Source organism: Vidua macroura, chromosome 10 (genome assembly GCF_024509145.1).
Source record: "Vidua macroura isolate BioBank_ID:100142 chromosome 10, ASM2450914v1, whole genome shotgun sequence".
Taxonomy (NCBI): Eukaryota; Metazoa; Chordata; class Aves; order Passeriformes; family Viduidae; genus Vidua; species Vidua macroura.
Window position 1 is genome coordinate 20,179,268 of NC_071580.1, and position 25,281 is coordinate 20,204,548.

At 50.7% G+C, this 25,281-nt stretch overlaps 2 protein-coding genes across 3 annotated transcripts in view; one reads left to right on the forward strand and one right to left on the reverse strand.

Moving 5' to 3' along the window:
• Positions 1 to 2,581, forward strand: part of VPS8 (VPS8 subunit of CORVET complex) — a 65,242-nt gene extending 62,661 nt beyond the window's left edge. For both annotated transcript variants that reach the window (XM_053986004.1, XM_053986005.1), the window contains exons 44-45: positions 1,147 to 1,227; positions 1,877 to 2,581. In XM_053986004.1, coding sequence (XP_053841979.1) covers positions 1,147 to 1,227; positions 1,877 to 2,032 — 237 coding nt within the window. In that variant the 3' untranslated portion in view covers positions 2,033 to 2,581. The remainder of the gene's footprint in view (positions 1 to 1,146; positions 1,228 to 1,876) is intronic.
• A 725-nt stretch (positions 2,582 to 3,306) lies between these two features.
• Positions 3,307 to 23,884, reverse strand: C10H3orf70 (chromosome 10 C3orf70 homolog). Its single transcript, XM_053986604.1, has 2 exons — positions 23,566 to 23,884; positions 3,307 to 6,428 (listed from the first exon to the last, which is right to left on the reverse strand). The coding sequence occupies exons 1-2, from the start codon at positions 23,738 to 23,740 to the stop codon at positions 5,875 to 5,877; spliced, it is 729 nt and encodes a 242-aa protein (XP_053842579.1). The 5' UTR covers positions 23,741 to 23,884; the 3' UTR covers positions 3,307 to 5,874.
• Positions 23,885 to 25,281: the final 1,397 nt, after the last annotated feature.

Consider the following 25,281-nt stretch of genomic DNA (forward strand, 5'->3'; position numbering starts at 1 on the left):
ATGGGGGGCTCAGTGCATCTCCCATTGCCAAAAAGCTTAAAATCAATGCAGCTTCAGTCGGTACCCACTGGCAGGATTGTAGCATTTTTGCTTAGTAGCCTGGGAAATGTATTTTGGAGAAGATACTTGAATGTTCCCTTAAAAATAGATCCCCAGAGACAACAGATGCCAGCCTGCTGCTCATGAGGGAGGCTGTTCTCCTGGCTCCTGTTGGGGTTTCTTGATGATGCTTTTGCTTTGCAATATGAGCAGAAGCATTCAAAATAGAAACACTGTGTGATAAATGGAACAAACCTACAAGAATCTGTGATGCTTTGTCATCTCTCCCTGGGACATGTAAATGGTGCCATTTACAGCAGTTTGAGTGTGTGCCACCCTCTCTGCCTGAGTGCTCTTGGTGCAGCTCTGGGCCCTCTCTTTGCCCTCACCTGCAGCTGCCCCTCACTGCTGGGGGACACTTGGCTTGTACCCCACAGCTGGTCAGGGCCATGGTCTCAGGATGTGGCTGCCACTGCCATATGACTCACCTTGCCTCCCCTTTCCACCCCTCAATTCCCAGCTTTCAGTCTGTAACACCCCACTAGAGAACAAGAGATGGGACCTCATAATGCCATTTTAGGATGCCAAGAGTTGTTAATAGTCATTGGCAGAGTCATGGGGTAGCAGGCACACACAGCCTCTGTCCCTCCAGTGTTCCTGTGCTGCGTGTTGGGCTGGGCGGGGCAGGGACATGGGAAAGGGCTGGGGGAAGCTGCTGCTGCTGCCTGGGAAGGAGCCTGGAGAGGTTGCTTGGCCCCAAAGGCCCATTACTTCTCTTCCCAGCTGGCTGTGAGCGAGTTTTCCCATGCCATTTTTCCTTCCTCAGAGGTATCCCAGTACTGTCAGTCTGTGCTGTCAGGGACAGAGCCCTGCAATAACTCACTGTGGATGCAGGGTTATAACTGTCCTTTGGGCAAGAACAGGACTAACTTTTTTCCCCCCAAACCTAAGCTGCACATAGTGGCATCATGCCAAAGGCAAGATGGCTAAAAAGACCTCCCAAACAGGTTGTGGACTGTCTGCTCCCAGCCCAGGAATTAATTTCTGTGTGCAGGAACTCGACAGCCTGTTTTGCATGGTTTCTGTAACTTTCTTACTCTTTCTCAGATGAGTTCAGAGTCTGTGTTGGATCCTCAACAAATCCAAGCTTTTGACCAGCTCTGCCGACTCAACCGAGGCACCTCCCGAGTACGTACCCCCGTTTTCCTTCTGCTTTCAAACTGGTGATGGGCATTTTTCATGTGGCCAAGCCAGACGTTGGCACTGGCAAGCGAGGGCTCTGGCTTTTCTCTGGGGTTTGGTCTAGTGCTGGCACTTGGCTGTGGTACACTGCAAGGCAGCCATGCTGGGGAAGCCACTGGCAGGGAATCCTTGGGAATGTCTCTGGCTTTGTGGCTGGGCCCGACAAGTGTCCATGGGGTGATCCTTTGTGGATTTGTAACTAAGCTCCCCTCTGGACACTGTAGCTCCTGCAATCACTGAGGACACTCCCTCTTTCCTGTGTCTGTGCTGTCCCAAGGAGAACACAGCTCCCTCTGTCACTGGCATATTTCTTGTGCCTCCTGCCTGTTTTGGCTGTGCATGTTGGCACTTTCAGTTCTTCCTGGGTTTGTTTTTAAATTATATGACTTCAAAGCAACCTAAAGTCCCCTGGAGAGTTGTTCACTTGAGGACTAGTGACCTGCACAGAGCTCTGTAGGGTTCCTCCATGCCATCCATGCCCTTGGCTTTACCTGGGTTAAGGTTTCTCTCGCTGTAGCAGGGACACAGTGACGCCCTGGGCTCTGTGTACCCTGCAGGAGTGTTCCCAGGGTGACCAGGGGGGTTTTCCTTGCAGCTGGCTCTCCTGACGGAGCTGGCGCGCGGGGGCCACGGTGGCGGTGACAAGCACGGGCTGCTCAGTGTTTCCCAGGGGGACCCGGCCACCAGCAGCGTCTTCCAGAATGAGAACTTCCAGCTGCACCTGACGCCCCCTCCGCTGGCTGAAGAGTAGCGCTCCTGCCCTGGCTGCTCCCAGGACGTGGTGCTGGGGAGCCCTCCCACCACACCACCTTTCCCAGAACCTGCTGTGCTGACCCTCACTGGGCACTGGTGGGTCCTGGCTGGGTGATGCCCCAGCTCTGCTCTGGCAGTCGTGGGGCAGCTGGGCTGGAAGCTGGAACTCTGGGACAAACCCAGCATGCTGGGGCACAGGGAGGGCTGCTGTGCTGATCCAGGGACTCGTGGCAGCAACAGGAACTTTTCCAAGTAACCGAATCAGTTCTGCCCAGCTGGAGGAGCCTGTCCTGTGCCTAGAGGCCCCATGTCCCTGTGCTGTGCTGGTTCTGTGGCTGGGGGTCACACCTGAGTTCTGTGTTCTGCTAAAAGCAGCTGTTCTGGCAAGGCCTGGCCCTGCTGTTTCACAGCACTAGCCATGGGGTCTGAGGGCACAGAATGGGCAAATGTGGAGAAGGCTGAAGAATGCAGGAAATTACACCTGTGTGAGCAAACTGACCTGCACACGCTGTATTCTACCAACCCATTAAAGAGGCCCTTGGTTGAACTTCCCTGTGTGACTTCTGCACTTCTGTGAATGGGCTGCTGGTGAGAGAAAGATACATCTTGTGCCTGTGGGAGAAGCTCAAACCTCCCCTCTCGCCTTGTACCTGTGTTGAGGGTAGGAGCAATGTGTACATAAAAAAGGTGCTATCACACACACACTCCTCTTCCCTCTGCTCACTTTAGTACTGGGACTTGGGTGTTTTGGGGTACCCTTTGGGTCCCAGCTGCTCCCAGAGCACAGCACCAGGTAGATGTTGCTCTCCCTGTACTCAGAACTTTTGTGGCTGATCTGTGCAGAGCTCATATGGAGCAGCACAGCTGCCTCGAAGGAACACGGAAGCACCAAGTGTTGTGCAGAGTTCACCTGGGTAGGAGCAGTGCCAGTGCCCTGGGGCCTGAGCTGCCTTGTGTGCTCACCTCCTGCTCATGAGCAGAACTACCATGGGATGTGTCCAGCCTGCAGCCACACCTGGGCACAGGTAAGACAGGGAGCTGAATGTGGCCACATATCTGACTTTCCAGATGAGTCAGCTGGGCCATGAAGTTGCCCACCAGCCCCAGCACTTACCAGGGCCTGGTGTGCTCCCCCTGATTATTCCCTTCATCTGCCTGGCTCTGTGTCAAGAGCTGCCATCTGAAGCTGTGAGCAGCCCTTCCTTTGCTGGAAGTCCCACAGTGCTTCTCTCTAGCATGGAAAGCACACAGGCAGTTAGGACAAGCAGAAGGCCAGTTGTTCAGTATTTTATTCAAGAGGAAATATACACACACCTCTCCCTGGCAGGGGGAGCAGCCAGCCCAGGGCATGGCTGCAGCAACACGGCCACACCCGTGTTTGTGCAAAGGAAGGAGCCCCGTTTTCCGTGGGAGTGTTGGGAGCCGGGTGTGTGATGGAGCAGGAGATCCCCGCGGCTGGGCCCTGCCCGAGCGCTCTCCAGCAGCCCCGGCACTCCCCAGAGCGCCGCTGACATTTTCCAGGAACAACAGAAGGAAGAGGCAGCTTATTGTGCTTAAGACATCTGAACAAATCCTGGGTAGGAGACACTCACAGCTTGTGGGTATTGCTAATTACTTACAGTTAAGAAAGAATGGATCCTGATGGGGACAGGACCCTGTGGAGTCTCTGCCACCAGCACCCCCCGAGGTCACCGCTCTCCCAGCCAGTGCCCAGGCAGGGCTGTGGCTCCTGCTTGCCTGCAAACAAGGTGAGCTGTGCTGGGCAGGGGCGTCCTGCTCATGTTCCCTGCCCTTGGTGCCCCAGGGAGAACTGGCGAGGAGCTCCCTGCCCTTGGGAAAGGCTGTGCTGCGCCAGCCCACCCTTCCTGCCTGGGAAAGAGGAGCTGTTCCCAGGGGAGGAAGAGCCTTCCTCTTTCTGGGAGGAAAGCTCAGAGGCCAGGCATTAGAGTGAGCTCGTTCAGCTCTCCACTCAGGTTACAGTTGAAAGGTTAAATATGAATAAATGCTGTAGATTTATATATAATGTTTCCTTCTACCTATGGAACGTGTCTGAATGATCCAAAGACACCAAAAATGTTGTTAGAAACTGTAGTTAGCCAAGAAAGACAACCCCGCCCTTAAAAATGAAATAAATCCTATTTAGTTTTACTACAGCCTTTGTTTAAATGCCCTCAGAAAAACAGCGTATTTTCAGGTGCCTTGTGAGAATGTATCCGTTCATGCAATGGCCCAAGTTTTTCATTTCACAAGCATTGCACAATTTTATGTAAGTCATCAAAACTATAAAACCTATTATTTTTGTTTGAAAGTCTTAGTCTAAAAAGTACAGCATTACTTTATATCCACCCATGGAAACTCCTAGACGCGCATGTGCACAGACACACACTGTTGCCTAAATGTCTTCTAAAGATACTGATTACAAAGTGTATAAAATTGGGAATACATTGTCAGGATACAGTGAGAGATGAGCCACCCTCTACCACAGACTATAATCTAGGATCAGTCACTAACTGTACACGTTTTTACAGCCTTGGATCACCAGGGACTTCTGAAACGCAAACAGCAACCACACAAAGAATGGCAGTAACGCTGCAGGAACACAGGAGTTACTGGCTCCAGCTCCATGGAGCTGGCTGGAATCTGAGTGACATTTTTGTTTCCTTCAAGCAGGGCTGAAACTGAACCTCCTGTGAGACAGCTCCACTACCAGCTGGGTGAGGGACCCCTGCTTCAAACCTGCTCCTGGACTGGGAGTGATGGAACAGGGGCCAAAGCCTCCTCTCTCCACTAAGATGACGTTAGGCTCTATTTTAACAAGCTCACATGCCACCGAGCCCATGGGCCACCTTCCAGGGGCATCTCCATGCTGTCCCCAAGCTCTGCCGACACAGTGGTGTGGCTGGTAAAATTCTTTTTGTTTAAAATTTGTTATTCTTCAGGCAAATGCAGGCCCTGAGGCCATTTGGTCCTGAGTGTCCGCACCAAAGAGCCCAGGAGGAGGCAGAGTCGGAGCCAAGGGCGGGTGTTCGGAGGTAGTCGCTTCCTTCGCCTGTCCTGGTACTCCCCAGTCCAGTGTGGTATTGGTTAGATGGCCATGCCCCACCTCTGCCTGCTCCCCTTCCTGCCCACCTGCAAAAGCCAGACCCCCTTCCCAAGATCCAGGCAGAGAAAAGGGACCAGGTGGATTCAGGCAACTCATCCCCCTCCAGAGCAAGACCTGCCTTCTCAGGAGATTTCAGAGCCTGGCCTACCTCAGCAGCTGCTCGGTGCATAGCCTGGAGAAAAGTTGGAGGCACTTTGTGCATTCTCTAGCTTGCCATTCCAACCTGCTGGAAGCGTGGTGCCAACAGCCTCGGAGAAGGTCGCACCAGCACTAGGGAAGAGGCCGGACAAGGCGCCAGGACAGAGACGGGAGGAGCCTCATGTAGCTGTTTGAGAAAGACTAAGGGCTCCAGGCATGCACCCCCCCCATGCTCTGAGGGACCCCTGCCAACAACCCGACAGGTGGAAACATCTCAAGTGGCATGTCCTTATGTGAGAAGTTGTGTGTGGGGTAACCCAGACCAACAAAAGGGTCTATTTCTGCTAGAAAAGTCTTAAGATTTGTCACTACCTTACGTGCAGACGTGGGAGAGCTGATCAGGCTGAGAACGTGTTAAAATTGCTCAGGCTGCTGCTAGTTCACCATATGTAAGTCCTGTGACCACACTCCCATGACAGGAATCTGAAATATCAAGTGCACTGGAAAAAAGGGATTGTCAGAAAAAACAGAAAATAGAAATACTACAAAAGCAACATTACTGAGAAGGAAGTGGACTGAGCCGATGCCGACTTGTGTGGTCACACAGTGGTTTCTATAGTCTCAATCACTTCCAACTCGCACTGCGAGGGCGACAGGAGCGGGCATTCGTCCGGCTCCCAGCTGCTATCCGGGCTGTAATCTTCCTCTGAGCTCAGCTCGGCCACCCCCTCTGTGTCCTCGTCACACGACTCCACGTAGTGAACCCCCACCGCATTGATGCCAGAGTCCTCAGAGCTGGACGGGGACGAGCAGTGCTCTGGTTTTGGTGTATTGCTCTCCTTTGTGATTAAGGCATTTTGGACGGAGCCCTCGTCGGGCTTTGCCCTGTGCGGGGCGGGCGGCTGGCGCTGCACGTAGCACATCTTGCCGTTGATGCACTTGACGCGGTAGTTGTCGATGAACAGGTCGGCGATGGTGCAGAACTGCGGCGCCTCGGGCGGCAGCGGCGGCTGGAACGCGGGAGCGAACTTGAGGAAGTGCTCGGTGAGCGACACCGAGATCTGGATGGTGTTGGGGGACTCCCGGGGGCGGACGGGGATCTCGGTGCTTGGGAGCTGCTCCACAGGGGTCATGGGCTGGTAGACGTATTTACCTGTGGGGACACAGAGGGGCAGCGTTTAAAGGTTGTTGTCTTGGGGTTTGAACAGAAGGGATGACGTTGACACCCTTGGACACCACCAACAGTTCCCTGCTGACAGCAGCTGCTGCTTCTCTTGTGGCCTCCCCAAGTATGGATCCAATGACACCTAATGCTGCAGGCAGTCACAACCTCCTGTACCCCAGTGCTGCTCCCCTCCCTGAGCCTGCCTCCAGGACTGCTGTAGGACATGACCAACTCTAGGGAGTTTACTCCAGGGGCACAACTCCATAGCCATGAAGTGGGAAAGATGCCAAGTCTGCCTGCCTTCTAGGAGAAAGAAAACTGACAAGATTCTCAGAGGCTTTTCCCCCCCACTGAACATAACATGTAAGTTTCAGCTTACATCTTTGCTACAATGATCAAAATTTTATTATATTTCTATTATTCCAGTAAGTCTCCTTGTCCACGACTCCATGTTCTTTGTTTTTGGGGACTAAATCGTATTTTTCCATATTATAAACCAGAAGTTCATACATAACTACAATTAGAATTTTAAGGCAGAAAATAAGGGAATTTCCAAGCTTTTGGCATCTTGATTATCTGGTTAAGTAGTAAGAAAATAGGATTATGTTGGTTATATTGAGCAGAACAAAGTGTGAACTGAACATCTTCACTAACAGAAAAGAGAGAGCAGAAAATTGGGACTATGTCAGGAAAAACTGAGAAACCCGAGGCTATGCCCAAGACTGTAAAATGCTGCATTTTATTTGCACGAAGCCTCTGAAAGATTCATGTCTCCCCAGGGGCTCATCTGCTGGGAAAGCACAAATTTCCAGAAGCCTTGTGAGTAGTGGGGCTGTCGGAAGAGTTCTGCTGCACGTGCTGCAGACCCTGCTTTGCACCGGCAGCAAATGCACCAAAGCATGGAGGGGCTGTGTGGGTGCTTGGAGCTCTCCAGGTGTGGGGCAGAAAACTCCTGCATTAAGGAAGGCTGAGTGCTGGTGTGTTTCCAGCTCACAGGGAGATGCAGCCTTTCCCCCTGAATTACCCATTCATTTGGAACATTGCAGAATGGCTCACGTTGGGAGGGACCTGAAAGATCACGGAGTTCAATCCCCCTGCCGTGGGCAGGGACACCTCCTGCTAGACCAGGTTGCTGTAAGCCCCAGGGCAGGGCCAGCTCCCCCTGCAAAGCCGCAGTGGAGAATCCCCCTGGGGCCGGGAAACCCTCCCAGCCCAGGGAAGAGCTCTGTCGGCGCTGGGGGGATGCCGGCGCTCCGGGGCCCACGCACAGCCTGTGCTCTGCCAGCTCCGGGACGTCACCGGGAACCTCGAACACCGGGAAGGCTTTTCCCACCCCGCAGTGCTGCTGGAAGGGAAACGGGTCATGTGAAAGTCGGCTGGGATTTCCAATCCCCGTAGCCCAAGGACAGGGAGTGCAGCAGAAAGGCCACGGAACCAAAGGAAGAGCTCTGGAGTGTGGGAGAGGCTCCAGGCGCGACGAGGGAAAAGCCCACCCATGTGCCATGGGAGGAGAGCGCAGACAGAGCTGGCAGCAGAGGGAAGTGTGTGAACAGCTTTGACCAGCTCCCTTCAAATTCCTCATCCAATGTTTTCTCACTACGATCTGTGCAATTGTAATTGCTGACAGAGCCACGAGGAAAGCTCGGTGACAGCAAATCAAGCTTTTCTCCTGTCTGCTTATGGCTGGATGACAGAAAACACAAAGCCAATCCTCTCCACTTGCCACCTCTGTACCATGGTGTAGCTCCTAAACCTGCTGTGACTCAGAGGAATGAGTGTTGGCATCCGGCAGCTGCATGCTCCAGCCACAGGCAGAGCACAGCTCTCACTCCTCCAGGACAGATCCTTGGTTTGGGTGTCTCTGAGCAATGGGGTCCCTTGGAGGTTTCTCAAATCTTGTGGACAGAACTTCACTGGGAAGCTCCTCACCCTCACAGCCACAGCAGCAGCCCACGGCTTCCTGCCATCTGCTGCTTCCCAGAAATCCTTCTGTGAAATTAGTGAACATTAAATATGCCACTGCCTTGCAAAGCCCCACAGCTGATGGTTACTGTGCTGCTGGCTGGGATAGTGTCTGACAAATTCAACTCATGGAAACTGAAGTGCAGCCTGCCCTTGCCTGAAACCATGATGCTCTATTTATCCGTAGATTTGGAGGGCTTCTGTGTGGGCTCCTTTGACAGCCAATGATAAAATACAACCAGATACTGGTGAAAACATTTTTTCAACTCAATTCTGTGCTGTCTCTATTTGAAGAGTCCAGTGAAGATTTTATCAGGATGAAGAAAAAAGGTCTCTGTACAACAGGACTCTATTTTTCCACGTAAAACAGTCACCATGTGCTGGCAGAAGGCTGATGGATGTTAGGAATAGAAACTAATGTATTTAAGCCAAGGAGGCTTACAGCATAGGCATGGAATGGTAAAGCAAAGACTCCTCAGTTTGACTTTTTTGGTGTTTGTTTTTCCCCTTTTGGGAAAAGAAGAAGAGTGGTGGCCAGGTCAGCCAAAGAGTTGCTGGGAGCTCAGCTGGTTGTTTCTCCACTGCAGCCACACACAGCAGCTCCCTGCACATCTCAGGACTGCCCTGCTGGGACTAATTCCAGAGCAGGAGCAAAGAGCACAGGGTTTCAGAGCCTGTCTCTGCGACCTCACGGGGCTGAAACGTTCCCCACGTTCCAAGGACAAGTTCTGCCAGGGTAAAGCAGGAACCGGCCAACACACAGCAAAGAGAATTTTCTACGTTAACTGATTTCTTTAGAATTCTCGTACAAGTTTGTCAAGTCTTAGCTGATTTTAGAGGCAATTTTAAACAGATTAAACTTGTTTCAAAACATGACCAGGTGCTCAGAACTGGGACTGTCAGACTGGATCGTGGACAGTGCTGTGACAGCCACTGTTACCAACCCTCAACCTACATAATGCATGGAAACACATCGGCCAGGATGCAGCCTATGAAAAATAAATGCAGAAATTAGAAATAAGATTGCCCCCCACCCCTGCAGCTTGCAGGATTGCCAGGCTTTTTCACTAGAAATGCCCCTGGAAGCACAAGTCCCCAGGATCTCCTATAATCCATCTCAATCTTATCAAATACCCGTGGAAATCAACAGCAATATTTTTGCTGACTTTGAACAGCTGGCAGCAGTCTGTGATAAAACAGTACTTTGAGCACCTATTCTGCTCCATCCCATCTAATACACTAGCTCAGAACTTATTGCCTATTTATTCTGAGTCAGCTGAAGAACTCTGTGACTGCACTGTGCTGATGAACACTACTGTAAATGACAGTGTTCTGCACAAATTCGGATGTCACACAAGACACCATAGCTGAAGTTGTTTCCTGGGTCGCTTCCCCACCACTGCCTACATGGAAGGTGGTGAAGGAAAAATACTGCATTGTGTCAAACACATGTCCAAAAATCAAACTCAAATCCTGTGAAAAGAAATTTGCTGCGTTTGCAAAAGTTTGGGAAGTTCTTGTGCACTTTAAGAGCTGCTGTGAAGAGGTGTCACAGTTCTGGCTCTGCACTTCCACCACCGTGGCAAAAAGGCTCAGGGGAAACAAGAACCTGCTTCTCTCCTAGAAACAGTGACTGTGTGAAATCAGGCTCTGCCAGAATGACTGCCATGGTAAGTCTTGGTTGTCCGTGACAGCCACTGGCTGACAGGTGAGATGATGAAATAAGAGACCCCAGAAATAGGTCTATAGGCTACGCTTTACCACTTGTCCCTCTGAGCCTGCTCCGTGCTCAGGGCATTATCCCCCACCAACACTGCTCCTCTGTCTGACCCCTCGAAGTGACAGCAGCCTGTGCACAATGAGAAAGGGACAATTGTTTCTCCATTTCTTCAGCTGGCCCTTGTGCCAGCACACAAACCAAATCCTCAGGGACCTGGCACACACTACAGCCAACACTCAACTGCAGAACAACTATTCAACTATGTCCAAGGAAGTGAGTGCTGGGCAGTGCTCATCTCCCTGTTGCTCTGTGCACAGGAATAGGATTTCTATTGCCAAATTGGATGGATGCTGTTCCCCAAAGCCTTGGCTCTGTGCCTCCAGTGAGCCTGCCAGCAGGCTAAGGCAGGATCCAGCATAGCAGGGAGCTCTATCATCACCTGCACACACCAGAAAACTCAGGGAACTTGGAAAATTTTTTATGTTCGTGGCACTAATAACCAGAACTATGTGGCTGATTGACTGGAAGCTGTATTATAGAGCCTCCTGCTTCCAAAACCCCAAATCAAGCTTTGAGAAACAAGCCACAAGATAATTTCTCTCTGAATTTTTGCTAATTGGGCAGTCTGCATGCATCCTCACCAAACAGACCCAAAACAGCAGCGATTTCTGTGGCAAATATGAAATGACTTAACCATGAAATAAGCAAAGGTGTGGCTGGAAAATTTTCTTTTCCACTTCCCTCCATCCCAGCATTCTGGTTTACCTCTAACACTCATTAATGTGCTTGACATATTAAAAAAAAAAAAAAAGTCCAGCTTTCAGGAGGGAGGTTTCCTATAAAAAATTCTCAAATTTTACCCTCTCAAAAGGAGGACTTAGTCCTAATAAATAACACCATGAATTGCTCTGCACTTCAGAAAATGGTAAAGAGAGAGCTATGGATTTTATGAGTCTAAGTCAGCAATACATACCATGGATATTTGTTCACATGCAAGGCATTTAGACATCTATTAACTGAAAGATAAAAGCTTTTTTTTCATATGTATTCTTCCCCCTGCAGCTGCTGGAACAAATATTTCTACAGCCTCCCATCTGCCAGCTCATCTATCTCCAAAAATCAGCAAGGTTAACAAAGACCTGCTACTTGGCAGCTATTGAACATGACCTGGCTCAGCTTAGGAACTGCTCCTGTGTGGGCTGAGCACTTGTGGAAGTCCCAAGCAGAGGTGGGCTGAAGGTGAATTGGCTCTGATCCCAGAGGGGCTGGAGCTGTGACCCCAGGGCACAGTCCATGGCTGTGCAGTCCACCCTACAGTGAGGGTGTGGAGGGATATGTCCTGTTCACCAGCAGGGAGCTGCTCCCCAAATACTGGTGACTTGGTGCTGCCTCAACATACACCTGTGTAACAGCACCAGTAATCCCCCCTTGTGAAGTCCAATGCGATTCTCACTCCAGCTGTGCCAGACTTTGCTATTGCCACTTGCAAACCTGCCAAAAAATTCAGCTCACAGGGGAGGGGAATTGGTCCCACTATGAAGAACATAAAAAGCCTCTAATTAAATACCACACAGCTCTGAAGGAGTGAAGGCAAAGGAAGCATTCATAATGCATGTGTGACAGGAGACAGCGCTGCCTTGGAGGGGATCTGCATTATTCCAAGGAGAGCTCCCTGCACAGCTGTTCTGTGTGTGGAAACCTTGGAGATGGGCTTCTCGAGCACTGGCTTTCCTCACACAAGAGACGGAGAACAACTGAGCGCTCTTCCGGCGGCACTTGTTCCACATCTCCTGGGTGTGGCAGGAGAGCCAAGTCTGGCTCTTGGGGAAGCACTGGGTGGATGTGCAGCTCCCTGGCAGGTGGTGACAGCTCCGAGCGGGAGCCCTGCGTTGGCTCAGCGGCCCCAGGACGGTACAAAGGTTGTCACACCCAGCTGGGCTTCCAGGGCCCCCCAGGGCAGTGGATGGCACAGGTTCACCAGTCCAGCCGGCGGGAAGGAATCAGGGATGGATTCACTGCTGGCACAGCAGAACCTTGGGGCACAGGAAGGTTTCCTCCTTCACAGACTAAGGCAAAGCTTGTTGCACATCCTGGATGGGTTTAGGGAGGGCACTCAGCATCCTCAGCCTGCTGGAGGTGCCCACCACACCTGTTGTTTCCAAGTGCCCAGCAGAGCAGAATTCCATCGGGAAGTGTGATGTTGGGCTGAGTACCTACCTGGGGTCATGGCCTTCCAGCCCTGCCAGCTGAACAGTGGCCAGAATGACTGCTCTGGCTTTCCTCCTCCTCTCTCCAGTTACATGCACAGCTTGGAACAACAAACCCTTGCAAACAAAGCTTGCCCTACCCATAAATACTTGCCAAGGACTATCACAACTTCAAACTACACTTAGAGCACGGTACTAACTTTTCCAGAGGGACGAGAACAAATGGAAGGAGAAACCTGGAGCACATTGACAGATGGCACATGTGAAAAACCCCACTGCTCGCCCAGTCTATACTACTTTGTGATGTATGGAATAGACATCACGTCATATCCAGCAAATCCTCATGGGCTGCATGGTGAACAAAAGACGTGGAATGAGCCACCAGATGAAATGGAAAACATTTCAGGACATGGAGGCGCTGCCAGATTTACAGGCTCAAGTAGAGCTAAACTGGGCCATTGGTGGTTATAAGGCATAACTGAAATGATTGTCCACCTTGAAGAGGCCTTGTAGATAAAGATATGCAGCACCTCAGTGTAAGTGATATTTCTGCCTTGCACTTTGTCCAAACAACTTTGAAAAAGCACTGAGATTGCTCAAACAAATTTCTAGTGTGGGGAATGCAAACAGAACACTCTACATACCTGCAGGAATTCTGGCAGAACTAGAAGGCCAGTAAGGGATCACAGAAGAGACTCCAAGGGCACAAATCAACTCAACAAAGGAACAACAGAAAAAGCAGTCACGTGCCAGGACCTGAGCAGGCTGGAAGTGCAGCAGGAAGGGCTGGCAGGCTCTGCCCTGACAGAAATGTATCACTGCAAACAGCTCCTTCTCACAGAAGCACCTCCATCTGAGCACTAATGAATCCATCCCATTCCAGACCCCATCCAAGCACAGGGAAGAACCAGTCCAGCGATGTTTTGGCAGTGGCTGCCTAGGAGCAATTCCATACAGCTGCCAGCTCTCTCCTGTGGAGGTGTTCCCTCCCTGCTGTACAGCCAGACAGCTGTGCCAGCCCCTGACTCGACGCTTTTCACAGGAAACCAGCACGGAGGGGAGGAAAAAATCAGGAAGTTTTTCTTCATCAAATTTGTATTTTAATGCCCTTTTGTCTTGATCTGTTTTAAATACAAAAAGGATCATAACAGTACATGCTGTGAGCTGTCTAAGCCTTTGAGGAGTTTCTGTGCACATCAGCTTAAGAGCAGGGAGCGCTTAAATGCAAACAGACCCTGGAGCTTCCTCCATCATCCCTGCTCTTTACTCTCATTGCTTACATGGATTTACTGGACTTAAAGAAAAAGCAACCCTGAAGGCTTGAGAGATGCAGCCATAAACCCTCTTAAAGGGGCCATATTTGCTCACTAACCATTGTAAGGGAACAGAATACCAGCACCCAACAAGGCAGTGTGCAGCAGCACACACTATGTGTGTGTTCTGGAGGAGCTCTTTCCTTTCAGTGTCTGGAGAATGTCACCCATACCACAGGTGCTACTAACCCCAGCTCCAGGCTGGGTTCCAAAAACACAGAAGCACGGGTTTGGGAAGTGTGGCACAGCCCTGGTTACCTCTGCCAGCACAGCAGCTGGGCAACACTACCCAAGCTCTGAATCCAAGCATATTCCTCTTTCAACATCCCTTCCAAACCCACCCCCAAAGGCCAGAACAGCCACTTCTTACACATTCCCCTGAGAAATTTTATCCCCCAAGTTACACTAGATATTTTTAAAATTCAGTAGAGAAAACAGCAAAAAATGGCTTAGTGCTAAATATTTATTCTACAACCCCATCCCTGTGCACCATCTGCTCAAGCTTCAGCAGCCCATGGTTTCCATGCAGCCAGTCAGTGTACTGACAGGGAAACAAAGCAACATAAGCACAGCTCCATGTCAAACTACCCAGAAGACCATGGCATTGCCTGGAAATCAAAAGGCTTTGAGACACAAGATCCAGTTGTTTTCCAGGTGTGTGGTATGTGCTGCAGGGGGCACCCTGAGCCTCTGCATATGATGGAAAGCTTTCTTGGGAATTCTCAAATAAGCAGAACAGCTCACATGTCCTTGAAGGAAAAGTCCTCTCTAAAGACCTGCACTTTGCACCCACAGGGGACAGCTGGGGCAGAAGGCTGGGATTCACAGCTTGGAATAGACACATCTCTGTGGCCACAGTGTTTTCCTGGTGGCTGACAGGAGAAACAATGGCCCATGGGACGTGCTGTACCTGTGCTGATCCCTTCCTGTGGCCAGAGCCCAGGATCTGCTGACACATCATCTGTGCAGTTGCTGTGTGGAAGCAGGAGCCTTCAGGCTGGACAACACCGCGTTCTTCAGCTCAGTGCTGGGAAGAGGGTCCTTATTCCCAACACACTCTTTTAACCCAGCACTGTTCCTGGTGCCTCATGCACATCTCCATCCACACACCATTCAAACCAAGCTATTTCTATCACAAGCCTCTAGAGAGCCCATTTCTGGGGATTTTAAAGGACTGCTCTCCCTGCTTGTGCACAAAACATATCACCATGTGGAGCTGAGGAGTGCAAATATGGGCACCAATGCTCCCCTTGGAGGGGTGTGGGATCCAGCAATGCTCTGCATCAACATATAGAAGCCCAAGTACCACCAGTGGTGGTGAAGCAGGTGAATATCACATTGAGCCACTGTGTCACACAGTGCCACTGCAGGCAAGTGACTTGGAGCACCTGGACAGCTCAGCTGGGAGCACAAGCAGCTCTCTGCTGTGGCAGGGTGAGCCAGTGCTGGCAGAGGTGGCATGGCCCTCGGCTTCACATCCAGAGAGGCAACATCCCACAGGACCAGCTGAAGAATGGCTCCTGTGCCCAGCAGATCAAGGTCTGCTGGCACAGGGGGGAAAAACAAAGCAAAATATGAGTGTCTCCTTCCACCTGCCATGCCTACACCTGGGCTAATGCTGGTGGACTGCAGGAAGGCTGCAAGAGGTGGTCAGTCCATCTTGGCACACCTGATGCTGTCCCAACCTTTCACCAGGGCCCAGGGATGTGAGTGAGTAAGCGAGCGAGTGAGTGAGGCTCAGGCTTGGGAAAGCACTGAAATCCAACCAGACAGCTGCACAGCATGGAGCAGCCAAGCACCCTGCCTGCAACAGTTATAGGTGTGCACCAGCATCATGTGTGGCAGCAAGAGGGACAGACAGAGCCTGGCACGGAGCTGGGCACAGCAGGGAGTCAATTCAGGGCTGGGTGCAAGCACACAGCCAAACAAGCAGCTTCGAGAGCAGACGTGTGGGCTCTTGAGCTCCGCAGCCACCAGTGAGAACAGGAATACAAATGCATGCCTCTTGCTGAAATTGTTTTACAACGTAGGTTACATATAAATTCCAACTGTTACATGGCCTAAATTAAAGTATGGCTATGTTAAAAACAAGACCCAGTTGCCAAGCAATCAGTTTTCACTTTCCCAGTAGGTTTTTGACTTCCCTCTATGTGAATATACTCAACTATTGGCAAAAACATCTTCAAATGGCACGAACTGCACTTCTTGAGTTCTGTGATCAGTCACTCCATAAAAATTGATTAGTGGAAGAATCAAAGCCATTATGAAAACTTACTCTGTATCTTGTGGGCAGATAAATTCATGGAGGTGCTGGAAGAAAAACCACAACACATTAAACCAGGGTCACTTTATATGCAGAGAGAGAGATGATCTACCTGGAATCCAATCTACTGTCAACCAGCTTTTGCATTAGTGCCATCCATCAGCAGCTAAGCCCACACTGTCACAGCTCTTGGGAGTTTGGGAACATCTTACACTGTTTGTGAGTAAAGCATCTTGCTTTTTATCCTTTACAGAAACACAAATTTCTAGTAGAGCCTCACCAGTGTGCAGAAATAAGTTACCAAGGCTGGCAGTGAGTCATGACGTGTACAGCAGCACTGGTTAAATCGAGAGCCATTACATAAGAACACCCCAAGATGCCCCTGCTCTACAAGCCCAGCTCTGCTGGCTGCAGCAACACGAGCGGTGACAAAACACGTTCTTGATGAGCACACAGGTGCTGCCAGGAAATTGGAGGTCCTGTGCCAAGCACCTGAGAGGCTTCTTCAGTGCTTCCAGCAGACCTGAGCAGTGTCAGCTCTGCAGACCTGCAGGATGGAAGTCACAGCGATGACAACCTTGTGACTCAGTCTCATGGGACAATGCAAGGCTATGACCACAGGCTGCCAGTTAAGACCCACGAAACATCCACAAGAACCACAAGGGGAAGGATGATGTGACAGCAGGCACTTTTGCATCGGGCACTGGCGTTAAGCAGGCTCGCAGATCCGGGCTGGCAAACAGATTCCCTCACCTGCAGAGTCCAGGAAGGAAGCCACACGCTCGCCACAGGCACTGTGCTCCATGCAGATTTTATCTTTAGCCTGTTCCTCTGCAGTGACCAAAGTGCCAGCAGCCTCTCCCCAGCAGGAAGCCCTCTGAGCAGGAGCACAGGCCCAGCCCTCGCCGTGCAGGGTTCAGGACACCCTGCATTCACAGACAACCCCACCAGCTGACGAGACACAAGATTAATGAACTTTTTCTTCAGAAGTACTTGCTTCTGGTAGGAAACATCCCCAGCCTTGTCATTTCAGGCTTCTCAAAACCAGCACTTAACCCTTCAAGCAGCCACAGAGGAAGGGTGTCAGTTATCTACTATTCTCAGAGGCTCTTACCAGCAGATCACTGAGTTTGGGGCAAGCAGATAAAATTCTTTGTGAATTATGCCTCTCAGGTGGGCAAACAGATTACAAAACAGCCTCATAGTCATGCATGACAAAGATATTTTGGCTGGCAGGAAGTGTTTTGGTACACAGGTCCATTTTTCTTTGACTTTTGGAGAAAGAAGTACAGTGATTTTTGTTCAACCACGCATGAGCTGTACAAGAGTTAGTCCTATGAGACACGCTAAGCAAGTAGCCTGAATTCAGAGATTTTCCAGTGGTCTAATTCTGTTAAATGATATCTGTACCTTTGTTAATAATAACAGAACATGCATGCCTCTAAACATTATAGTAAGGATTCAAAATGAATGCCAGCAAGTTCTTCCAGAGGTGCTGATATTCCCACAGGGTACAAGGAATCAACACATGTGAGTTCTCTTATTAATGGTACATTCATAGTGTGATTTCCAGGTTATAACTAAAACCTGAGGAACAAAATCCCATCCAGGTCTGGAATGGTGCACCCATAAAAACTGGCAGTGTTTTCCCTTAGAGAAACACTTCAGAATATATTAAGCTGACATTCTTTCCTTGGTTGTATACAGCTTAGTGAAATGAAGCTGGAATATCATAGCTCTTCAAAATACAGGTGAAGAGAAGATCTTGCACAGCCACAGGCAACAAATCCTCATTAAAAGTCTTTTCCCATTACAAGCTGCAACATCCACCTTTCTGCAGCTCCTGCCTGGCACTCAGCATAATGCCTTGCTCCGTGCACAAACATTCCTGTCCGGATACATGGACTTAACAGGATGAATGTTCAAATCCTTTTCACAGCAGAAGTAAATTCAAAATGCCTATTTGTCCCAGGATTTGTATCATTCTCCCTCTAGACCAAGCTGTGTTTTCTGGGAATTCCCAGCCCTACTGCTCCTAGCCCCACTACTCCATTCCAATTTAGACAAGAGTTTGCCATGAAGAAAAATGAATGAGCTTCTCCAAATACTCAGAATCTCAGACACAAGCATGTTACAACTCCCTTTCCCTGTTTATCCAAGAAATCAGTCATCAGGATCTAGTTTTGCCCTGTGGAACAGTACTGCTGGAAATTCAAGTTGCCATCACCACTGCCAGGCTGGCTGCTTCTAGTCCATGTCACCATCTGCAGACAGGGACACACAGAGCACCGGAGCACTGCTGCCCTTCTGCTCCCTACTGGATGTGGAAATGAGTTTTACAGCCACCAAAAACCAACATGAGGAAAATCCACTGTAATAAGAGCAAGGCTTTTGGAAATGTACACTGTATGGTGTGCTGCAGAGCACCCCAGGGCTGTGGCTGCTCCTCTAACACGCAGGGTTCGACAGACACTGGCAGCAGGCAGGCACACATCCTCTTTAGACCCCCAAGCCCTATCAGGATGCACCTGAATTCCTCCCCATACCATCTCAGCTCACTTACCAGCTCTGTCACAGGAAAGCAGGACTCCCTCACTGATTCCCTCCTCATAATTCCCACAGGCAGACTGGGGTCTGAATAATTACATGGGCTTGGGAGATTGTCAGAGCCCCTGCTGATGGCTTCTGTCACTGGAGAGAGGCAGAGACCTTGAAAATGCTGCTGGCATGCACAGAGATACTGAAATGCTGCACACATCACTGTGTGGCAGGGGAAAATGCCTACACCTGGGCCAGGTGTATCTGCCAGAGAGCAGGCAGGAGCTGCCATGGACACACACCACATCTTCTCCCTGGAAGACGTTTAATCGAGGATGGCCTTGACAGAGAACTTTCACCAGCTTTGTGCAACAGACAACAAATGCCTTCATTTTAAAATGTTATAAAGGAAAACTACTAGTGATTCAAGCAGAGAAGAATGTGAGGAGCAGTATCAGCTCAGAGCACACCCAGGTGCACTGACTGTGCTGATTTGCCTCATTCCCTGGCTGCAGCTGTGGGCAATGGATAAGGAATAGGCCCCTCCCCTGGCCAGCACACAGCTGGGACTGATGAGACCCCAATAACAGGGACTGTGCCTCTGCTGAGCGTGCACAGACACTGAGAGGAAGCAATGGAGCTCTGAGAGCCAAGAGAAACCCTGGGCTGCTTGTCCAGGTGAACAACAAATGTAAATGTACTCTAGTTCTACATTCCCAGAATGTTGCTAGCACGGCCAGATTTAGAGAAGCCTTTCTCCCCAAAACTACCCAGAAAACACATGCCCTTTGTGGCATGCCACCCTTCACACAAACCCATTTTCTCCTCTTGGCTGAAAAATAACAGTTCTTTGGATCTCTTGCCAGGCTGCCTGACCTCATGCAGAACCTGCCAGGTCTGGTTGCAAACTCCAGCTGAGCAGTGCCATAATTTGTGATGCATGCCAGGGAGTGGGAAACTAATCCACGGCACACCTGCAAGTGCTATCCACCACCCAGAAAACTGCAAGGGAGGGGGAGCAGGTGTATTTTTAAAAACCGTTCCTGCCACCAGGATCTTGTTCCTTGCCTGAGCCTAGCAATATGTTCCCTTCCTGGCCACCCAATGGAGGTCTCACACTTTCCCCATGCTTGGTTTGTTTTCTTGTAAACGTTCCAAACAGCTGAACCTGTAAAAGTGGTGGAACTGAAATTTATTTGCTACATTTACTTTTCAATATAAGATATGCAAAAGGCTTTAAGGAGCTAAAAGCTTGCTCTTTCGATGCTGAATCAGGGTGGGGGAAAAAAGCATAGAAAGGCTAATACAAGGTGGCACAATTACTGTCTATTGATGCAACTGCTGTGGAACCACGATTCATCATCTATTATTGATAATTGCAGCATAATGTACCGAGGGGTTTGCAGGGTGTTTAACAGAATGCAAGATATTCAGATTACAAATGAACCCAGTTGCAAGAAAATGCTCTTAATTGTATCAAGCATGATGCCTTTTCTCACAGTTAATTCTTAGGAAGTAAAACTAGCAAAAGTTGAAGTCCTGCTGTCAGGTCAGGACAGATGCAACCCCGAGGATCTGATCCTTTCTGCCATAAGCATGTACCACCTCAGAGCCAGCAGCCTCACAGCCAGCATCAGTGCAAATCACAGCTGCAGTGGAAATCCCAAGGTGAGGAAAGGGAGGCAGGCACCTTGCTGCAGACCTGCCTCTGGCATGTATTCTCTGGCTCTGGAGAAAGTAGATCAGAGTAATTTAAGGCTCTCAGCTTGCATCTAATAAACAAAACCTCCCAAGGCTGTCAGAGGGGAGGGGAGGAAGGTGAACAGGGGGCTGCCACCCTGGCAAAGGGAATGCATGCAGGGCACAGAGCAAGCAGGAGAAATGTGCAGTGGGACAAACACAGGGGCTGAAGTTAAAAACACCTCCTGGGCCAACACCTTCCTCCCTGCTGGGAAAAGGCCTTTGAGGCTTGAGCCCTCATCCTGCTTCCACATGGAGACTGGAGTCGGCACGGCCTCCTGGCAGCACCCAGGGGAGGGCTGTTGAGGACAGCTATGGCAGCAGGGCCGAGGTGTTCCTGTGCTCCCGGGCAGAGCCCGGCGGCTCCAGTGACACCTGAGGCACCCCAGCACCCTCCCATCCCAGCCCCCCCAGGCACACCCATCCTGCACGTTTTTCATGCACCTCTTACGGAGGCTGTACCTGGATTCAGAGCTCCCCACACACTGGAGCGCATTAGAGAAACAGCACACTGGGAAATCTGCTCTCCACCAAGCGCAGAACAGACTGAAAAGGGCCTAAAATGAACTCCAGGCTTAGACACACAAGTCATACAGGCACCCAGGGCAGCTGAGGATCTCAGAGCTGTTTGGATACACCAGTCAGTCTCTGATCTCCCTGCCAGCTATTATTGCCATTTTACGGACAGAGAAACATCTGAGGCAAAGAGAGCGCCTCCAGTACTGCTCACTTCCAAGCATGCCAACCACAATGGCTTTGGGAATTCAGGCTGGGTTCCTTCTCAGTTATTCCTTCCATAGCCAAGTGGCTCTGCAACGCTAAATTGCTCCTGTCACTGAAGTAAGCAGATGTGATCCTGAATACACATGAGGAGACAATCTACTCATCATGGCATGGTGAGTTTTTGTAATTTCTCAATGTAAGTGCACTTTAACTGAGTTGACATTCTCGAGGACCTTGGCCACTGATGGAAAATAATACTTCAATGGCCCTTTTAATTGATGTAGAGTTTCCTGTTCCCCAATATAGCTCTTAAGAGTCACAGAAAAGCACTTTCAAGAACCCTCTGAGGATTCCCAAGTCAGTATTACAGCACTGCGTTTATGCAAGGTAACTCCCAATGCTGTTTAATTACATCTCTGACCTCTATACAATTTCCCATTATAGACCTCATTCTTACCCCTTTTAAGTCCAACTCAACTCATTCCACAGGAACAGGATAGAAAGAGATCCTTAGCTCTGAAATTTGCATTAGGAAATGAGGGGCAAGAAGGGAGCGCGCTTCACCATGGCTTTCAGAAGATTAAACAAGGCAATGAAGTGTGTGACTTCCTTTAAAATCTTCCATTTAAAATCCTGGTTTCTTGAGGCAAAGGTATCTTAACTTTTCCTTAGCCATAAAGGAGGAATTGAGAAGGAAGTCTGTACTTCTTGCAAATGCTATAATTATTTTAAAATCTTATAATTGCCACATGGAAGCAAAGGGTTGGATGGGATCTCAAGTGGTCTTTCCAAGAGGGAAGCAGCTCCATGTAATGCCTAAGAGACAGCAGTCTAAGTCTTCCCTGAAGGACCATGACTCTTCACCTTCTCAAGTACTCTGCTCCCCTGCTGCATTTCTCTTCCTAGTTATGATATTTTCCCATATCCAAACCTGAACTCTCCTTGTCACAGGTAAGAGATACTTGGTTATCTGCCACGTCTGTGCAGAGGAGGACTCAAACACAGCTGTTCTGCAAGGCTGCCTTACACTTTGCAAAGCTCATCAGCCCTTGCTCCTTCCTCCCTTCCTTTCTCCCTCCCTCAATCTTTTACAGCCCAAACAACCCTTTCTTTTGCACCCCCTTATAAAGCATATTTTTCTAAGCTGATCTCTGTGATCCCCTCCCCAATTCTCCTACAGCTCTGTAAAGCTCAGCCCATCAGCCTGGTTTCCTCATCACTGAGCTGAAGAAACTAATCAAATTGCACACTTGCCATGCTCCTGGTAAGACATCCCAAAGTGAAGGTTGGGGTTCTGGGCTTGGCTTTTCTGCCACACAGCACTCCCGCTGCTGACGCACAGGCAGATTGTGATCCATCCTAATCCCCAGATTCCTCTCTGCAGTCGCTTCTCCAGGTGTTCCCAGTTCCATGTTTGACTTCCCCATCCCAGGACCATTCCCAGATGATTTTGGGTAACATCTCCAGTTTATAAGCACCACTTTGAGCTCTGATCCAGAGTGCTCCTAAGCTTTTACATCTTGATGGTGGCCACAAATAACTGAGACCAGGGAAATGTTGGGAAGAATCTAGGTCATAACCTTTGTGTTACTGATGAAACTCCAGTGTCCCTGTCCCTGTGCAACAGGTGACTGTGGCACCTTCTCACACAGCCAGTTGTGCCACACAGTACTTAGGGCACAGATAGAAGAAAACCTTTTGCCCTGAACTGCTTTGAAATGAATCCCAACTCGAGGCAAAATTCCCAAAATGCATGTTTAATTGATATAGAAGCTTGCATTCAAACAAAAGCTAGCTTTTGGGGCAGCCCCCTTTCCCTGTGAAACAAAATTTGCAAAAAGTCTGTGTGAAGGGGAATCTGTGAAGGTGACTAAATTGCAAAGAGAGATGGATTTAAAACAAGAATGGGATATCAGGAGTCCAGGGACACCTTCAGCAGCATCAATTAACCCTCACATAAGGGTCCAGTGTTAACCTTGACCATCCAAGCTTTAAGATCTCCAGAACACAACACGACCCAAGTACATTGCTCCATCACCATTTCCTGACCTCGCATCAACACGCTGCTGGGAAAGCCTGCTGTTCAAGGCTCTACGTGATTAATTATTCATCAAACTATGTTTGGACATCCACAGTTCAATCTCAGCCTCCATGATTAGATACATCAGGATCTTGAGTACTGATATTAAAGTCGTTGGGTGCCTTTTCACCGGAGTTGGCTCAGTACTGGATTTTGAAGCTATCTGCTATATATAGCCTAAAGCAGTTACCTCTCTGCTCAAAGGGCTTTAGGCTTGTAAAAATAAAAAACCATTAGCACCGAGAATGAAGTGGCTGGTGCGAAGGACAGCGGTGCCCAGCCCATGCCACAGCCCACCCTCCGGCCGGCTCACGGGGGAGAGGGGCACTGGGACTCCAGGCCCCGAGAGAACTCTCCGGACATCGCCGCTGCCGCTCCTACGGAAGCAGCATCCGAAGTCAGGGTCCCACTGGGGCCGCCTCGGCACGGACAGCTCCGGGAGCGGGCTGCTCCTGGCCGCGGGACGGGACGGGCCGGACAGAACGGGACGGGCGGTGAAGCAGTGCGCGGGGACCGACAGGACATTCGGGACGGCAGGGATAGCGCGCCCCCCGCCCGCTCCCTCGCCCCCTCACTCACAGTGGCACCATCCCAGGTGGCAGCACCAGTGCAGGCGGAAGCAGCGGCCGTGGCTGTGGGTGGCGCAGAGCGAGAGCCCGTCGCAGGGCTGGAAGTCGGGTCTGCCCGCGCAGCTGCGGGCGAGCGCCTGAGCCTCGTCCAGCTTCTCGCTCTTCGCCGCCGCCGCCCCGCTCATGGCGCCGCCGCTCCGCCCGCAGCCCCCGCGCCGCAGCGGCCAGAGGAGGAGGAGAAGGAGGAGGAGGAGGTTGAGGACGAGGAGGAGGAGAAGGAGGAGGAGAAGGCGCCGAGCCGCAGCGGGGACCGCCCGCCCGCCCAGCGCCGCGGGGGCAGCGCCGCGGGCAGGGCCCGGCCGCCCGCCTCGCCCCGCCCTGCCCCGCCCCGGTCCCGCAGCACCGCCCGCGGTACCCCGCTGGCTGCAGCACCCGGTGGCGCTGTGCCCCGATGGCCATACCTTCCGATGGCTCGGTCCCTCGATGGCCGTGCTCCACCATGGCAGTGCCCTGCGGTGACCGTGGCCCCTCATAGCTGTGTCCACGATGGTCGTGCCCTCGATGGCGATGTGCCCTGGCGGCCGTGTCCCGCGATGGCCGTAGCCCTCGATGGCTGTGTCCCGCATGGCTGTGTCCCCCGGCTGGGTGGGAGGGTGACCCGCGGGCTGCCCTGCGCGGCGGGGTGAGCCCGGGACGGTGCCCGAAGGCGCTGCCGGCAGCTGTGGACCGCTGTGGGATTTCCCTGCTTTCCCGAGGCGCTCGCAGCGTACGGAGCGCACGGGCGGGAGCGGCCACCAGCCCCGGGAGAGTAAGCCCGGCTCCCAGCAGGGCTGTGGGCCGGCTGCCAGGCTCCCCCGAGCACTGCCCCGGCCACGTGGAGCTCCTCTCCAGACACCACCGCGTTTGATAAATGGGATCCGGGCACTCTGGCACTGGACAGCAGCCTCCAGGGCGTGTGGGCAGCAGGCAAGCAGCGCCGATTACAAGCAGCGATCTGGGGCGCTCCGAGCGTGCCGCTCTTTGCTAGTCTGTGAGACAGGTGGACACAGATCACCCCTGCAGTGCCAGAGCCAATGGAGCAGGACACTAAGTTGTTTGCACACGTGGCCTGCAGCACAGGCAGGTTTTGGTTGGTTTTTTTTTTTCATCATGCTACTTAATCTAATTCAGAAACCCATTTCTTTCTAAGCACACAGTGATTTTAAAAAAACTGATAAACTTTGTCTTTCATTTTGTAAAATAATCAGTAGATATCATTTTGGTTAATAAACACATGAAAGTGTATTGTTATTTTCCAACAATTATATCTTTAGGCCAAAATTCAAGTTTGGATTTATCTTGAGACCTGGCTACATTATTATTTGTTTCCTAAGTGTGGTGGTGGACTTGTTTCCCTGCTATGTTTGAAAGAAAATTGCAGTTTTATTGCTGCTGTGCTCAGCACTGGGAGTTGAAGTCAGCTTTCTGTTAGAACAGAAACCAAATGGTCATTTTCATAGTCCCTTATCTTTGTACAATACCCAATAGCTCTATGTCAGAAACAGTCAAAACATATTTATTTTTCTGTGTTCTCCAGAATATTCCCAGACAGTTCATATGAGGTCTGTCCTTGGAGAAATCCCAGAGGTGTCCCCATCCTGTACACCCTCCTGAAGGTGTGCTGAGAGAACCATTTGCTTCTTGCCAATAAGAAGGGCTTAAGAACAGCCAGGTTGCTGTTGTCTGG